This window comes from Clytia hemisphaerica, unplaced genomic scaffold, assembly GCF_902728285.1.
Source record: "Clytia hemisphaerica strain Z4C2 unplaced genomic scaffold, Clytia hemisphaerica genome assembly, whole genome shotgun sequence".
NCBI lineage: Eukaryota > Metazoa > Cnidaria > Hydrozoa > Leptothecata > Clytiidae > Clytia > Clytia hemisphaerica.
The window spans coordinates 279,184-297,598 of record NW_027103774.1 but is presented as its reverse complement, the minus strand read 5'-3'; the positions used below and the strand labels follow the sequence as shown (position 1 = coordinate 297,598).

At 34.5% G+C, this 18,415-nt stretch overlaps 1 protein-coding gene across 1 annotated transcript in view; it reads right to left on the bottom strand.

The window, feature by feature from the left end:
• Positions 1–17,742, bottom strand: part of LOC136806115 (tetratricopeptide repeat protein 21B-like) — a 28,562-nt gene extending 10,820 nt beyond the window's left edge. The window contains exons 1-23 of the mRNA XM_067062682.1: positions 17,678–17,742; positions 17,129–17,258; positions 16,719–16,996; positions 16,409–16,540; positions 16,197–16,253; positions 15,971–16,071; positions 15,491–15,575; positions 14,625–14,723; positions 14,328–14,420; positions 14,097–14,196; positions 13,579–13,676; positions 13,301–13,408; positions 12,823–12,915; positions 12,426–12,555; positions 12,103–12,188; positions 11,407–11,599; positions 10,797–10,897; positions 9,382–9,446; positions 8,450–8,539; positions 7,917–8,000; positions 7,578–7,650; positions 5,691–5,801; positions 5,210–5,259 (exon numbers count right to left, since the gene is read on the bottom strand). Of these exons, the coding sequence (XP_066918783.1) occupies positions 5,210–5,259; positions 5,691–5,801; positions 7,578–7,650; positions 7,917–8,000; positions 8,450–8,539; positions 9,382–9,446; positions 10,797–10,897; positions 11,407–11,599; positions 12,103–12,188; positions 12,426–12,555; positions 12,823–12,915; positions 13,301–13,408; positions 13,579–13,676; positions 14,097–14,196; positions 14,328–14,420; positions 14,625–14,723; positions 15,491–15,575; positions 15,971–16,071; positions 16,197–16,253; positions 16,409–16,540; positions 16,719–16,996; positions 17,129–17,258; positions 17,678–17,704 (2,384 nt within the window). The 5' untranslated portion in view covers positions 17,705–17,742. The remainder of the gene's footprint in view (positions 1–5,209; positions 5,260–5,690; positions 5,802–7,577; positions 7,651–7,916; positions 8,001–8,449; positions 8,540–9,381; positions 9,447–10,796; positions 10,898–11,406; positions 11,600–12,102; positions 12,189–12,425; positions 12,556–12,822; positions 12,916–13,300; positions 13,409–13,578; positions 13,677–14,096; positions 14,197–14,327; positions 14,421–14,624; positions 14,724–15,490; positions 15,576–15,970; positions 16,072–16,196; positions 16,254–16,408; positions 16,541–16,718; positions 16,997–17,128; positions 17,259–17,677) is intronic.
• Positions 17,743–18,415: the final 673 nt, after the last annotated feature.

The following is an 18,415-nucleotide window of genomic DNA, read 5'->3' as shown; positions in this document are numbered from 1 at the left end:
TGTTTGTACATCAAAAAACACTCAATGCAGATAATATTTGGACATATGACTGGGGTTACATAACACATCCTACAAATAAATCATTGGTCTGTAGGCTATGAAATTCTGATCCATTATGTATCCTGTTAAATAAAGCTTACAATTTATACCAAGATGTTGACCATGTATAAAACGAGTGAACGGGGACGAGACTACAGATCTCACAAAAAGCAGCAACATTGTAGCCTAACTTTCAGTGTACATAAGAAACAAAAAGATAAAGAGTACTGCAATCTACAAAAGAAACGCCCACTCTTTTTATACGAGTGTGTATAAAGCGAAAACAAGTATATCAGTCAAATGGGTGTTAACGTCTCACATTAGAGAGCACATTTACTTAAATGAAGTTAGAAATGAAGTCGCTTCTCATAATCAATATCTTCTTGGCGAGCCTGCAAATATCTGAGCTGAAACCGTCCACGGATACCAGTGTATTAAAGTCACAGATTCAAGCCCTCTCAAGAAAGATTGAGCTGCTGGAATTTCTGAAAACCAAGGATCGCGTTCGAAATGGTTTTTGTCAAACAAAGGCTGCCTCATGCGGATCTTGTTTTTGTGTAGAGGACTATAACCTGGTTGAGAAATATTATTGTGATTGTCGCGCCAAACCGGTCAGGAGAGATTGCAAGGATCATTATGCACAAGTCGATAGAACAAATGGTCTGTACCGTATCAATAAAAACATGATAGATGTGGTCATCCAGGTCAATTGTGATCAACAGGCTAACGGAGGTGGCTGGACCCTTGTGCAGCGACGCGTCGACGGCAGTACAAACTTTCAACGAAATTGGGAAGCCTACAAATAAGGTTTCGGTTGCTTGTATCGGGAGTTTTGGTTGGGAAACAAGAATCTCTACCATTTAACCGCACAAGCACATCGGACAGGAAGTGAAGTCCGTTTCGATATGGTTCAGAAAGATGGAACGAAAATATGGGCCAAATATTCAAATTTCGCAGGATATTCTGGCAACGCAGGAGATGGGGTGAGTGGTTATAGCGGAATGAAGTTCAGCACTTTCGATAGAGATGAAACAAATCGCTTTAAATGGGAATGCTATTTTTCTTGATGGTGAGCATTGTTCAATAATGTTTTTGAGTGTGTGAAAAACATAGAAATATAAGGAAAAAATCCAATGAAAATGTGCAAAAACGGCGACTTCCGGCATTTTCAACCGGAAAATTTTTTTTCTCAAAAATCGAACTCGGCCATGTTTAGAGCATTGCGAATACGCACTTTTCTGCAAAAAATCAGAAAAAACTAAAACTGAAAATTCGAGAAATTTGTCAAAAACCGGTTTTTCCAGCATATTTCCGGCATTTTCGGCCGGAAAGAAAATCAGGCTCCGTCAGGGGGGGGGGTCAACATCCAGATACCAAACCCATAGCCGGGTGGTGGTGTCTCTTTTTTCTTTACAAGTCTGAAAAGTCAAGTTGGTATTGATGGGGGTGGGTCCCCCTTTTTTAGAAAAAAAGAGTTATCCTCAGTTGGTATTGATACCAAAATAGGGGATGGGTACCCCTTTTTTTAAATAATATGATTCAGAAAGTTGGTATTATCAAAATGACAGCAAAACTTTCCTAATTTTTGCTCTTATAGCTAGAAAATACCCCGGGGTACATATCAGTCTAAACAGGTTTCAATTGGATTTGTTTTAGCTTTTGAGTATAATGACTGTAAATGAGTAATAAGTATAAATGACTTTGAAGTTTGTTTATTTTGGACTTTTTCGATATTTTCAAGTTTTATTTTTGATCAAGCCTGAAGCAAAAACATTTTTTCTGTGATAGCATTTGGTAATGAGTGAATCTATTCTGTTCTAAAATTATGTACTAATAATAGCTTCTCCTAGTTTTTTCACATCAATTATATTCAGATAATATTGATTCAATTGATTTTGCTAGCTTCATTGGGTTTGTTTTTATTATATTGTCAGTTTTCAGTCATTTTCTATTTTAGCATATGACATTTTTTGTGTTGTGTTGAAGAAAGAGTATTTCAAAAATGAGTTTTTTTGAAGTTTCTCTTAGTACCCTGTTTGTGTGGGAGGGGATGGGTCCCCTTTAAACAGCTTTAAACTCAAATTTGTTAGATTGGTATTGGTACTAAATTAGGGGGTGGGTCCCATGATATTTTGTCAAATTCAAAAAGTCATGTTGGTATCGATACCAAATTAAGGGGGTGGGTCCCCCCTTTTTCTGAAAATTATGATTTTCAAGCTGGTATCGATACCAAAATAAGGGGGTGGGTCCCCCCTTTTTCTGAAAATTACGATTTTCAAGTTGGTATCGATACCAATTTTGGGGTGGTGTTGTTAACTTAGCTCAAAAGGTCAAAAGTCAGTTTTTTGGGCTATGGGTTGGTATTATAAATGTTGACCCCCCCCCTGGCTCCGTCACATTTTAGGTATTGTCATATTGCATCAGTGTGCAAAATTTCATGAAAAAATATAAAGTACAGCTCAAGAAATTCAAGTCTTTCCGGCGAAAATAGGTTGTTCCGGCTTCAAAAATCTATTTCATTGGAAATTGAAACATGCTTGATGGTGGGCATTGCTATTAATAATGTTTTTGAATGAAAAAACAAGCAATTAAAAGAGAAAAGTCCAATGAAAATCTAGAAAAAACGGCGATTTCCGGCATATTTCAGGCATTTTCCACCGGAAAAAAAAATTTCTCAAAAATCGGACTCGGCCATGTTTTTACTCTGTACCAGAGTGTATCTCACGATTATCGTAGCCTAGTACACTCTGTGCGCATTGTCTGTTTGATGAAAGTTTTTCCGTACGGAGACCTCTGCGATGAAGTACAATTTTGAAATAAAATGGCCGCCAAGTACGACAATTGTAAACAAAGGGATGGGGTTCATTGAGGGGATCGAGGGTCACTTTCTAAGCATGTTTTAGAGATCGAATGTCGTAAAAGTAATGCTGAATTTGAACTTAAAAACATGCAGAGATAGTCTGAGTATATTCCTTTGCAAAGAACTGAAGTTAAAACCACTTTAAAAACAAGATTCCAATCAAACAACTTCTCTCTCATGTTCGTGAATTCAAAGATCCAAAATGTAAACAAAAAGCATTCGATTTGTGCAAACAGGGGGGTCAGGGTCCAGGATACCAACCCAGGGCCCAAAAACCTGACTTTTCGAGATTTGAAAGTAGTAGACACCACCACCCCCTAAATTGGTATCAATACTAACTTGAACATCCCAATTTTCTAGAAAAAGGGGGGACCCACCCCCCTAAATTGGTATCGATACGAACTTGAAAATCCCGATTTTTCTGAAAAGGGGGATCCACCCCCCCCCTAAATTTACAATCAGTAAAAATGCAAGAAGTTATATGCATAAGATACTGCATACAAGGGACGCTAAACAGAATCTGTGGATGTTTTTATTCAAAGAACATTCCTCTTCTTAATCACTTATATTATGTCAGGGGCCGCGGCACCGGGGGGGGGGGCACCCGGCCTTGTCCCGACCACATTATTTCAAAGTAAAAAAAAAATTTACTAATCAAGCCAAATTTTGTTTAATAACGTTAAAACAGACCTGTTTTAGGCGATCTAGAAGGGCTAAAATTCAGAAATGGTGGGGCCTCCTTCGTCAGTATATCATGCCCCTATCACTTTCAATTTGTCATTTTTGAAAAATCAAAAAGTTTTAAATTAGTCTCTCTAAGGGTTGGTTTTCGGAGGTCCCGTCCGCACATACCCCTCATTCGCCAACCCTAGTACCCCCCCTGCCGGATGAACGTTATGTATAGAAAAATTTTATCGCGACTAAAAAGTTCTAAGATCTGCTAAGACTTGATTCAGTTTGGTCAACTCTAGTTTTGAGTGAATTTTGGTTGATTGAAAGGATTGACAGCAGCAAAAGTTGAATAAAAATTTAATTTCAATTATAGAATGAAGAATGCTTTTATATGGAATCAGGGTATACAGGGGTATAGTGTAAACGATTCAAATAAGTTTTTATACTTACATTATACAACATATTAAGTCAGATACAAATTTCAAATCCAGCAAAAATTAAAAAAAGGGGGACCCACCCCCTCATTTTGGTATCAATACCAACTTGACTTTTTGAAATTTGATAAAAAAAATTGACACCACCCCCCGGCCCTGGGTTTGGTATCTGGATCCTGACCCCCCTGGTGCAAAAAGAGTTATTTTGCAATAGAATGTCTTCATTTAGAGCTCTCTTTTATTCCAATTATTAAAAAATTAAGAAGTCAGTTTTGTTATGAAAACACTTTTTTTCGACAAACTTCTATACTTTCTGACAACTCTGACGGCCATTTTGTCTTTATCGCCTCCGATTTCTCGCCAAACTCCAACAGCACTCCATCGTAGCGGTTGGTTTGAAAAATCTCAAACCAGAAAAGACAATGACAACAGACCCTCTACGGTAATGAATTTTGAAATTAGCCGTAGAGATTGGGTTTGTGTACAGACAACATTGTTTTGGGCATTGTTAATACGCATCTTTGAGCAAAAAATCAGAAAAAACTAATGATAAAATCTCGAGAAAATGCCAAAAGACCAGTTTTTGCGGCATATTTCCGGCTCAATGTGCAAAATTTCATAAAAAAATATAAAGTACAGCTTAAGAAATTCAAGAAATACCGTTTTTCCGGCGAAAATCGGCTGTTCCGGCGATTTTTAGAAAATTCTGGCTTCAAAAATCAGTTTTAATGACAATTGAACCATGCTTGATCGTGGACTGCTATTAATAATGTTTTTGTGTGAAAATATAACGAAATATAAGGAAAAAGTCCGATGAAAATCTGCAAAAACGGCGATTTCCGACATATTTCCGGCATTTTCGACCGGAAAAGATTTTTTCTCAAAAATCGGACTCGACCAAGTTTTGGGCATTGCTAATACGCATCTTTGTGCAAAAAATCAGAAAAAACTAATGATGAAATCTTGAGAAAATGCCAAAAAACCGCTTTTTCCGGCATTTTCGGCCGGAAATGAATTTTTTTCGAAAATCGGGCTCCGTCACATTTTGAGCATTACCATTTTGCATCTTTGTGCCAAAAATCAGGAAAAACTAATGAGTCAATCTCGAGAAAAGTTGGTAACAAACTAACGAACGGACGAACATCAGTTAATTTATAGGACCTCCGGGTAGGTCCAAAAATGAATAAAGTGGGCGTGATCATACCTTAGAACATGGTTACCAGCTCTCACTGCTGCTTCATAGTAACTGATTGCCTACAATGGAAATTATGGAAACAATGATACAGCCTGTTTTTTCAAGGACAAAAATCAGCACCTATCCGTGCTCCCCCTTTTATTGTGAAATTTGAAGAATGGGCACTACATTTTATGAACTCTATCGGTAGAAAATAAGTGAAACCGAATAATTTTTTGTCGACGATTAATATTTGCCGAAGAACGATTTAGTGGTTTTAGGTAGACCGTACAAGCAACCCTAAGAAAAGTCACGTTAGAGGCCTGATTCCGACAAGGAAAAATAATGGAAGGGATAAATATTGCATACAAACTGATATTATCCCATAATAATTATCGTATTATCATATAACACCCATATTACTGTATTATATGTATTATAAAAGACCCTACGAACATCTCAATTCAGACTCAACAAAATGAAGAAGTAAATTAAAGAAAAATCGATTTACTTTAGAATATTGATGAGTCTTGATAAATGCTTGACCGATCTTCATTTGTAATGAATGATCTTTGGGGTTCTTCTTCAAAGCGCTTTCGTATACCTCGATAGCTTTCTCAGGCTGAAATGAATGTGATGTATTAGCAAAATATGCTCTTGACATTATTGTAGTATACTTTCAGGTACTCAATAGACGATGGGATTGGAAAAAGTGAGTTGGTTTGTAAAAATCTTAAAATCAAAATAAATTTGAGCGGGAATAAGGATGCCGGTGTAACCGTAAATCTTTACTCCCCGGAAAAAATCACTCCCTCAGTTATAATTTCCCGGGAAAAAATGACCCCCGGAGTAATAATTACCTGAGAAATTATTACTCCCCCGTGGAAAAAATTACTCCCCTTCAAATTGCAAATTTATTTGCTCTAATTAGGGGGGAGTGTTATTTTCCCAGTAAATTATGACTCCCTGGTGAATTCCGGCTATTGCATATTCGAATTAAACATTCGATTTGGACATTCCAATCAATGAAGTCACTTGCTAAGTAGAGACGTTTTAAAAATGTATGCATACTGTAATCCATAAACTTTATTGTTGTGGTTGCTGTAAAAGAAAACCTAGCCATAAAATCATCTACAAGTTAAAGTGACCCGTTGTTACCCCCACCCATCCCGTTGAACTGTACCCCTGGTGACGCCGTTCGGGGGAAAAATCAAAGAATGCTATCCCCACTGTAGACGATGCTATCGTCCGTTTAAAGTAAATGCGAGAAAGAGTTAGGGCGTCAGGGCGGTTTACGGGAAAAAAGTGGCGGTAGAGTTTTGGAACACTGTAAACATCTCCGCCACTGCTTACTCCACCTGAATTTATCACGCCTCTCCTAAACTATTCCCTTTTTAGTGATCTTGTGTAGACGATAGCATCGTCTATCCCCACTGTAGCGATTTTTTATGTTCATTTTCCTTTTGAAATATTCTACTCTAAGGACCCGAATAATAGAGGGGTCCAAATATAAAAGGGGAGGAGGTCCGAAATTTCTGTAAAATATAATAGACGGGGGGTTGAATAAACGGGGGGGGGAATCAGTATACTCCTTTGTATTATAATTTTTATTGAGCCGAGAAAAAGCTCTACGAACAAGAATTTTTTGAATTAAATTTCAAGAATTATTTCAAAATAAAGAAAACAGTGTTGCATTGTCAGATGTACGGTTTTAAATATCTCTCAATTTCTACCCAAGCAATCGCACTAAGAAAAAAGTTAAATTAACTAAATGTCAAAATAACAGTAAAAGTCTATTGCTTTTGTTATTTATTCATGATAAACAGGAAAAAAAGATTAGGAACCGAATGTTGATTTGATATATGCAGTTTTTTGGTATACTATCAGGGGAGTAAAAATTTCCCGAAGGGAGTCATTATTTTTGCGTAAATTTATACTCCCGGAAGTAATAATTTCCTGGAAAAAGATTACTGGGGAGTAATAATTTCCCAGTAAATAATGACTGGAGAGTATAAATTTTGGGGAGTAATATTTTACTGTGACACCGGGATGCGCATATAATGCTAATTTAGAACTTTTAGGGCGAAAGAATGAATTTTGGAGAATATTTTCAACGAAATTAGCATCATTTCGGAAGAGGGTGGTTTCAACAAGAATGTCCGTGCACCGTGGTGAAATATTTTCGAAAGTTGAATTAGCGGGACGCTTTTTTGAAAACAAAGAACAACGCAATCGACAAATCCTTGTTAATTTTTCGGTTTTGGATACACCAGCGGGGAATTCACTGGGTGGGAATTCAACAGGGGGGTTTCCTGGGAACCAGTAGAGTGGTTGGAAGTAGCTTCACTTCAGTGATTTCATTTCTGCAGGCTCGGAACTGATAGTATTGTGTACAAACCTCCATGATGCTCATGTACGCATCTCCGAGAAGGAGAAAAGATTCAGAAGTTGGCATCTTCTCTACCAGTTCCCTAGATAAGATGAGAAATAAAAGGTACACAGCTGAAGTTTATGTTTTTATTTGTTTCATAACTGTAAAAGAATAATATGATAAGATTTTCAGTGTACACTTTTTTCGGTAAATCAAAAAATGAAAATAAAAAAACGAAGAAAATCCTTACCCAGTCGCCCAGTCAACACTCTTCTCAAGATGTATTAACAATTGAATTAAAAAAAATTTACGTCGATTCCTAAAAGACTACTGATAATAAGAATAACAAAATCTTAACTTTCTAACCTGTAGACACTAACATACAGCCGTTTGTCCTTACGATATTTCAAGTAAATTTCCGCCATCTTCTCTCTCGCTTGAATGAAATAGCTGGAACAAGTTTTAGAAGTAAGAAAAATAAGTCACAGTCATGAATTAAAAATGCTGAGTGAGATACTAACTTGTTTTCAAAAAGTCTTCCCAACCTAACTCTCGTTTGAACTTACTCATATCGGGAAAATCTTTACTGCTCTAGACGTAGGACTCGATCTAAGCTTGTTTTTTTGTAGGATCTGTTGTTACAGTATCGTATACAATGGAATTTTGCTAATTCGAACTTTGAATATTCGAATCTTTTTATAATTCGAATCAATTCTCAGTTTCCGTAAAGGGGTGTACTCTTAAAACACAATTAAAAACTCTCTGTAATTCTAACAAATATGACGTCACATTCGAATTCGATTTAGCGAGAGTTAACTGTAGTATTTGTCATTAAAAGGTCTTAATATTTTTCAAAATATATTTAAGATTTCAAAAGCCATTTTATTGGACATTCATACCTTTGATCAGGAGTAATTTTGCGTAACATTTCAAGAGCTTGTTCGATGTCTCCGCGACTCAATGAAAAGTCAGCATTGGAAATCATCACCCTGTTAAGATAAAACGAAACGATTTCAGGTATCACAAAACGGAAATTCACTCTTCTAAATCCAATTAAGAGCGCCAGTTGTTATCCAGAATGTACAAAGAGAGACTTGTTTTACAAAAACAAAAGATAAATCATATAAAACTCCGTCCAAAAAAATTCAGTTAAGGCTTGGGAGGAGTTTTTTTCGCGTTTGTGCAATGCAACATGCTCCATCCCACCAACCTGAAACACTTTTTTTCTTGTGTTGGTGGGATAGAGCATGTTGCATTGCACAAACGCGAAAAAAACCTCTCGTGTCCCCAATCCTTTAGGATACAAGAAAGTTTTCCAAGGAAAATAAATTTGTATATCCTAGAAACCTTAAAAATATTGGAGTTATTGACCAATCATTTGGCCATCATAATATCAACAACAAGAGGTTTAAGGCCGGCGCAAATGAATCCAACATTTGATCCAACATTTGATCCAACATTATTGTTGGATCAAATGTTGGGTTCATTTGCGCAAGTCATAATATTGCAACTTTTTAAGAAAATTGTTGGAAATCATGTTGGATGAAGTTTGATCGCCGTCAAACTTTTCATCCAACATTTTTTATGAGATTGACGTCACTTTTATGTTGGTTTCAATGTTGGATGCATTTGCGTAATCATGTTGGATGAAAATGTTTGACGTTTTTGCGCAAATGACTTTTCATGCAACTTTTCGAATTTTTCCACGTGACTTTTCGTCCAACATGTCGTCCAACAATGAATTGGAAATGTTGGATTGAATGTTGGATTCATTTGCGCCGGCCTTTACATTCTTTTTTAAAAGCCATGAGAATTTCACTGTGGAACTTACCTGATTTCTTCGGGAGTACCAGTAAACTCATTGATTGCATCTTGCATCGTTTTCGCTGCTTCATGCTAAAAAAATTGCAAAAAAAGAAATTTTAATGTGAATTGCCTATATAATGACATAGAAAACAAGTGATACTTTTATGGACCTACCTGGTTATGCATTTAACACATTTATAATTGATATCTACGTGACGTGACCATTAAACAATCATTCAGAACACAAATAGTGACGATCTATTAAAATTAGTCGTTTGTTTCTTATAAAAAAAACGTTTAGAAACCAAAATTTCATGCTCTTGAAATATTCTTTCATATTCAAGACTTTGTGAGCAAAAACAAACCTCTATCTCATCAAAAGATTGAGTAATTTGGCTAAGAACATTGATGTTGTATGCTTATTAATAGTGATTCTTATAGATAAAGATGCGTTTTTTGAGCTGAAAAATTCTTTGTTTACAAAAATCTGCTTGAGCCATCTTTTACCTACTTTCATGCAAAAAATCAATGTTCCAATATTTCACAAAGTCCAAAAAACCCTTTTTTTGGCTGTTTTTTAGCTGAAATTTACCTCAAAATTTTTTTCTCCAAAAATCGAGCTCCGTCACATCCGAGGGTTTATAGTTATGCATGTTTGTGCAATAAATCATAAAGAATGAAAGAGCCAATCTCGAGAAAAGCTAATACCTAAGTAATTGATGATGTGCTTATAAAAATATATCGAATTAGGCCAGTTCTTTAATGAAAACACGACAAGCAACCAAAATTTCATGTCTAAACACACATATTCTTCGAAAGTAAGCCCTCATGAGCAAAAAAAAACATCTGTCTCATAAAAAAATTGAGTAATTTAACTAAGAACATTGATGTATGCTTATTACAAGTGATTCCTATAGATAAACATGCGTTTTTTGAGCCAACAAAATTATTTTGCAAAAATCTAATTGAGCCATCTTTTACCTATGATGGTACCCTACTTTCATGCAAAAAATGAGAAAAAATTAATGTTCCAATTTTTCACAAAGTCCAAAAAACCCGTTTTTTAGCCGTTTTTTAGCCCAAATTTGCCCAAAATTTTTTTTTTCAAAAATCGGGCTCCGTCACATTTTGCCCACCACCATTTTGCACCTTTGTACCAAAAATCAAAAGATTCCTATGATTCAATCCCGAGAAAAGTTGGTAACAGACGGACGGACGGACGAACACAGGTTAATTTATAGGACCTCCAGGTAGGTCCAAAAATGAACCGAGTTCAGTCATTCCTTCTGCTAGGCAAATCAAGACTTTTCAATCCATTAAATTTCATCATTAATAACAATTAGTAACTAATATGACTTTGGGAATAGCCCACGACATGCAAACACAGCCGACTACACGTTAAATTCCGTAATTGTAGGAAAATCAAATGTTTTAACAAACCGTAAGATTGAGTTGTCGTTGAATGTCAGCTAATTCCAAATAAACCACCACGCGATCACCAAGAGTTGCCGAAAACTTTGGTGGCTTCTCGTTAGCTGACACTGGATGTATGAAAGTATTTTGTGAAGTACATAGTGTGATTGCTTGGCAAATATTATACAGTTGAATCTCGATAACTCTAACACGCACGGAAAACATAAACTTGTTCGAGTTACGGAGTGAGGTTTACAAGGCATTGTTAACTGAAGGGACCATGACACTTGTTCGAGTTACGAAGACATTCGAGTTAAAGAGGTCAGAGTTAAAGAGACTCCGCAGTAGATATTTTGAGACACAGTTTCCTGTAATCCCATACTATACGAATTTCGATTGATTCGTTAACAATAGTGTTGATTCATAATCAAAATTTTCATTACTATTTTATATGAATTTTTTCATTTGGGTTCGTCAAAGTTTTCAGTTTTTAAAGTTTTATATACCAAAACTAAAGTTAAGCTTCCCTTTGTAGAATTAAAAGTCAACAAAAAATCCTAAGTCCACAAAAAACTGTATACTTGTATCACCCGTTAGATAGATGCTAAAACATATAAAAACTGAGTTGGAAATTTACCTGGCCGTTTGACACCAGGTAGGTTCATTGCAACCATCAGTGTTTCTTTGGACTCATTCAAATTGTTTTGTTTCTTTTGTATCTTTGCACAAATGATGTGGTAGATGGGGCTGTCCTTCACTTCGAAGTTGTAACTCAATCCATTCTCAAGAGATGCTTCACAAGCCGAGTAATTGTTGTTATGAAGGTGGATCTAAAATTTTAAAAAGAAAGAATAGAATTGGAAAAGTTTTAACAGTGCATATTTATGCCTTTCGTAAAAAAGACGCCAACAAACAAACTATCTGTGGAAGTAAAAAAAAAAAATTCTTTGTCGCTCCAAGACCATTGCAAAATTCATTGCAAGGTGTCCAATACAGGTGAAAAGGTGAGAGAATTGTAACACATTCCCTAGCGACTATTGGTAGTAAAGGGAAAAATATCGGTATAGTACTTCAAAGGGCTATAACTTTTGATACAGAAACTTTTGCTTGATTTTTGATGAAATTTCAAGAATGTCAATGATTTCTGAAAAGAGGGCTCCACAGTGAACATGCTTTAAAGTTTTTGATGTTAAAAAGGAAATGAATTTCCTAAGAGGTCTTCTAATGAGTATTTTACCTCCCCCCACGTGAATAGTAAGCATGCTTTATATTTTAAAAAGTAGGGAAATTTAGGAATTATATTAAATGAAATTTGAAATGATAGTGTTTTTACCTGAGCCATGAGAATGTGTGCATTAACAAAATTAAGATCAACTTCTAAACATTTCTGGATATAGGTTTTTGCTGTGTCGATGTCACCTAAAAAGAAGAGTTGAAATTGAAAAATATGTTTACCAAGTCTGCCAAGTCTGATACTTGAGGTTGCTCCAGTCACTGTAAATCAATAAGACAAATCTTTCTGGGATTTTTCAACGTTAGCAATCTTAACATTGATCAATTTTGAATAAGATGATTTGTCGTAAATGAAGAATCAAAGTTATGCCATAAAGTAAATTTATGATGTAAATTCCTTCCTGTGAGAATATATTAACATACCAGATATGAATTTGACTTTGGCGTACACATATTGAGCTTTTACAAATCCTGGGATGGTCTTAATGACTGGTTCAAGGATCAGACCACACTTCTTTAAGGCTCCATTGGTAGACATCACAAGACCAGTTGGCTGTTATAAAATTGAAAAAATAAACGTTTCATCAACTCAAAATCAACTTATCGTACAAATTTGTTAAATATTGACACCAAGCTCATGAAACTTGGAAAAACTTTAGAAAAACACTTTAGAAAAACAATGAGCAAAGCATAAAAATATTACGAATGAAAACGAAGGATTTATTCAATGAATATCATGGATGTGGATATCTTACAAATTTAGTTGTATCATCTTTTTAATCTTTGTTAGGATATTAGGTTGACTAACAAGAATCCTTACCTCAGTAGGTGCATAGACAAGGAGTAGGTCAACAACTTGTAACAGAAAGTCTGGATTCAAAAGCTCAAAATATTGAGTGCCAAGTGGCAAGCCCTAAAATAAAAAAGATACATTGTGAACATAAACAACGATAGAAGGAAATAATATCATATTTACCTTTCCTTGATTTTTACTCGTAAATTAAATAAATCAGTTGGTAATAGCATTATTTTGATTAATTTGGTCAATCCTATTAGTTGGAAGCATAACTACTATTGTACAATTCAATGGTCCCATTCAAACAAATAGCAGAAGCAGCATGAAGGCCCAGCAATATTTGAATGTTTGTTTGCATGTTACAAGACGCTGTTTCTTCCAAATTGAACTTAATATTGACAAGGCGCTGCTTTTTCAAAAATGGACATACAGGCCGTCACGGACAGTGATGTGCTAAATGAAAGGCTCATTACTGGGTCTTAAAACAAATCCACAGACTTACAGCCATTTTTGCAAAATGACTTTCAACAGTTTGTTGACAGAGTGTCATAATTTCATCTGCCTTTTTCCCTTTCTTCATACCAAACAATGCCATTAAATATAAAACATCCTGAAAAAATAGTAGGGTATTCCAATTAAAGCCTATAAAAGAAGGAAGTGCAAAAGTTTCCCACTTAGGCTAGGGACATATCATTTCACAAGCCCGATAATTTTGTAAAAATACTGAAAGAAAGAGGTACTATAAAGATATTTCTAGGTACATGTTGAATATTGACTTACTGCAGTTTTTCCAGTAGAAGCTTGTATTTCATTAAAGAAATCAAGCTGTTGTTCAGCGTCATCCAATTGATTCTGCAAGATTTGACAATGAATGATACCTAAAGTGCGAATGAATGGAAAAAAAGTGAATAAAATAGACTGAATACAGAAATGATAATAAAAGTGATCACAGAATTTGAATTATAGTTCAATAACCATAAGTAATAACAATAAGTAATAGTAATAAGTAATTCATAAAAAAATAAACACAGTCAAACATAATAATAATCCAGTTATTAGGATCCTCAATTAAGGCTGACTTCAAAAATTATGACTTGCTGTCACTCGGGCTTTGGATCAGTGTATATGTTGGTAGAAGAATAGTCTTTTTAGTAATTCAAGGTTCTGTTCGGGTGGTTAAAAGACAATGTTTTTTTACTTAAGGTTGGGGAGGTTATGGCAAATCAAACAGTATTAGCTTAGCTATATAGCTATCACATTTTTGTCAATATAAGTATGAATTGGAAATTAAAACAAACCCATTAGTGCTTTTACACTTGATTCATCAATTTTCATTGCTTGTTTGAAACTTTTTAAACTTTCCCTCATTTTATTTTGAAGCATCAATTGATAGCCAGCCTAAAAACAGATGAGTGGATTTTTTTCAAATTCCCTGTTGGCAATATAATTGGTAAGGCATAAAGCTGTCTGTGATGTTTATGGTTATTTAAAAAAATATAATTGACATCTAAGTGAATAGGTATCTTTACCTCATTATATAAATCAGCATTTTTAGGGGAGACTGATTTTGCTCTTTCTAACAATGTCAAAGCTTGTTGTAAAACATTTTGATTTCTTCCACACTAAAAGAAAGTCATAAAAATATTATTATAACCATTATTTGAATTAATACTAAAAAAACAATTTAAAAACTTTCAGTTTGAGTTCTCCCAGAATGTAAAAATAACAGAGAGTACCAAAAACATCCTATATGACAACGCTGTTTTTAAACTAGTGAACAATAAGGCCATTGACCCCTAACCCCTAAAAAATTACACAAAACTTACCAGTCTTGCATAGCACTTTGACAGCCTAGCATACAAATGTGGATTTTTCGGCTCATGTCTGTCCAGAGCTTGAATGACATCTGAAATTTTCTCAACAGCCTGAATGAAAGATTATTGACATTGTTTCCTTATTCCCAGTGGTTTGATAGTGGAACAGTTCAAAAGTATAAAATGGTTTTCTCATGTCATAATAAGGCCAAAAAAAAAAGTAGTTTTGTTTCCGGAAATGCGGGTGACGAAAAAAAATCTCACCCGGGCGGCCGGAAAATATTTTTTTTTTTTAATTTTCCTAGAAAAACTCTAATTGACGTGTACGAAAAAATAATCCAGGTTCGATGTCTCTTTACTTGAAAAAACGAAATTTTAAGAAGAAGCTGTACTCTAAGGTAATTCTATTCACAACAACATAAAACAGGAAAGTAGAAAGCATTTGTGACAGAAGATTTTCTTTTTCAAAACACAAGTGACATACGTAAATCTTTGAATACAATCGTTAAATGGATCGAAGTAAACGCGTCGCGTACAATTTTTTGCACACATAATGCCTCGTGCACAACTAATACATATTGTTACTACGAAGAACTAAATAATGTTGAGAAAACGTTTTGCGTTCTTTAGCTTACTTGTCTGAAATATTCAGTTTGAAAAAAAGTTTTTTTTCTTCGATTGCACAAAAAAAAAGTTTTTTTCTATTTGCGGCCGGGTGAGATATATTTTTTTCCAAAAAAAAGTTCACCCGGCCGATTTCCGGAAACAAGACTACTTTTTTTTTTGGCCTAATGTAAAACAAATACAAAATAGACTCAAGGAAATGATGGATAAAAAAACATTGTCAAATAAAGTTAAATTTAATTTTTTCTTCATACCTGATTATAATCAGTATCTTTGCAAAGATAAGTCAAAACCAAGAAGTGTAAAGCTTCAATATTTTGTGTGTCTACTTGAAAAATCCTAATTAGAGAAAAATATAATATCATCCTGTTAATATTACAATTCTGAAAATTAGAAAACTATCGAACTTGCTAAACACACTGGGTCAACTTCAGTATCTTTGAAGCTACTTGTAGGACTAATTTAAAATTGATAAGACAATTTCAGTCTTTAGCCTCGTTTTTACTAAAGGGGTTTACCAAAGGATCAAGAGTGCTTCAACAAAATTGGACCATTTTTAAAGTCTCCAGCCAAAGTTTCGGTGCTAAAACTGGTGACCATGGCCTCAAAAATAAAATTTTTAAAAAATTAAAAAAATTAAACAGGGATTAACCCAGATATTCAGTCTCCAGTCTGTCTCAGATTTTAGCTCAACTGAAGTTTGAGAACAAGGTTTTAAAGGCAAAAATGTTGACCTATTAGCGGTCTCCATGGTCTGTTCCCAATCTTGAAGGGATAAACAAATCCGCATCTTTTCAACCAATGCTGGGAAAAAGTCTGGGTGCATCACAACCAGCTAAAATATAAAACGAAAATTTTCTATGAAAGATGTGAAGAAAAAGCTGACAAAGCTGATAAAGTAAGATGTCTTGATGTTATGTTTTGATTACATTTCTGAAAGTTCTTCTAAAATAGAGGTACCTGATTTGTCAAATCTAAAGCACCAGTGAAGTTCTGTTTCCTTTTCATGTATTCCATCTAAAGAAGAAAAATTGAAAATTACATTATAAAAAAATGTTTTTGTCCAGGAATGATAATGTCATTAGAGCAGGAGAACATTGAGGTTTACAGGATAAAATACATGTCTAATTTTAAGACAGTCCTATAAATACAAGTAAGACTATTTCCTTTACCTTTCCCAAAAGTGCATCAATATCTTTGACAGAATGATTGCTATTTAATGCTTCATCAAAATACTTGATTGATTTTTTGACATAGTTTTCTTTGGAACTTTTAAGATCAGCCCATCCTCTTAATATTAGTCCCTAGAATAGAATAAAATAAAAAGATTATATTTAATTTAGATAAATGACTAGTTTTAAGATGAGACTATGTTTTTGTGGATGGTTTCTTTCAAAAAGATTAAAAAAAGTAAATGAATGATTTTTAAAAATGCAAATTTAAAACAGTTGTGGAAAACTTCATGAATAAAATTAGATTTACTTCACTTGAGTCTGGTGACATCTTCAACATTCTATCTACATATTCTCGAGCTTTATCAGGCCTACCGCTATGAAATAAAAACATTCCTCCAAAGTAAAGAGCTGTTTCTCCACATTGTGTACGTTCTGATTTCAATTTGGCTTCCAATTGTTGGACAGTCTGTTTATCAGAGGATTTGGATCGTTTATGAGCCACAATCAGGGCCATCAAAGAACATAAAACAACATCTCTTTGATCCTTAATTCTTTCAAATTCTTGGATTGCTTCAGAAAGATTGTCTATGGTTAAAAAGAAATGTAAATAACATGTAGATAAATGCAGATGACTGACTAATTAAAAGAATAACCCAAAAACTTGTCCCTAATTTAAAGAACAAAGTACAAAAATTAAATAATTCTTAAGAGACAAACCTTCTTGAAGCATTCCAAATGCTTTCCAAAATACAAGGACAGGATCATTACCATATTTTTTCAAAGAATCTAGACAAACTGTTTGCAGTTGGCGATGGTAACCTTCTCTACAGCAATAATTTATCCAGGCCTACAAAAAAATCATAAAAATTAATCCAAAATTTTTATAGTGTGCAGAATCTCATCACACACTATAAATCTACCTTCTCTTTATGACCTCCACTTTTTGCAAATTGTACCTACCACCTGAGGAAGTAGTCATTTTTAAATACCTTACAACCGAAACAAAAAGGTGATTCTAAAAATTTCACATAGCTTAAAACATTCTTTTAGCAAATATACTGGTCAGAAAATCCACCCATCCCACCATAATATCACACCCCATCATAATACGCGCCTAGCCCTTAATCTTTTTCCATTCTTAAATCTCACCCCTCCCTTTAGTATTTTTAATCTAAAAGCTCAACAAGAAATTTCAAATTTTTAGCATGAAGAATGTGCAATCTTAGACAACAAGTTAAAGACAGAAAAACATTATCTACTACTTACTAATGTTACTGAGTCAGTGGCAGCCATTGTAAAATAAGAATATTTCAATTATAAATTTTTAAGCTAAAAAAAAGATTTGATATGTTACAAACAACATTACCTGAAACAATTTAAAGAGAAGCCTTTTCTTTTTGGCGCAAAAAAAAAATTCTTCTTAAACTTTTCTTAATCCATACCCACTAGTTTTACATGCATCCACTGAAATGTGGAGTAATTAGTTATGCAATAAACCGTGGTGTTTGCCTAAGGCTACAAATTATAAATAACTTGTGTTTGCGTCGTTTTTTTCAAACTATGAGTCGGGCAGAAATCAAATCTATCGGAAATTGAAAATAAACGGCCAGCTGTTTTCTGTGTATATGTAGACGGTCCGTCAATGTGGTCCTTGGATTTCACGATACAGCTCCTCTTTTATGTTCCCGCAAACCTAGGAAAGGGTTGGATATTATCTCCTTTATACCGTAAAACATTGAAGTAAAGATGGCGGGGGTGAAGCGAAGGATTGAATTGGATAAAATTCTGACAATTTTGCAACTTCCCAACAGTTAGTCACACTAGCATCCCGTCAAACTGTGTATACAAAGATTAATGCTGCGAAAGCGCTTTATCGTTTGCTTCACTAGCAACCAAAAGAATGCGGCACAATACTTCTAAAGGGATTTATAAAAAAATAAACCAGCGCTTTTTAATGAAACTTTTTTTTTAAACTATGAGAAATTACAACGTAGTGGTCTAAAG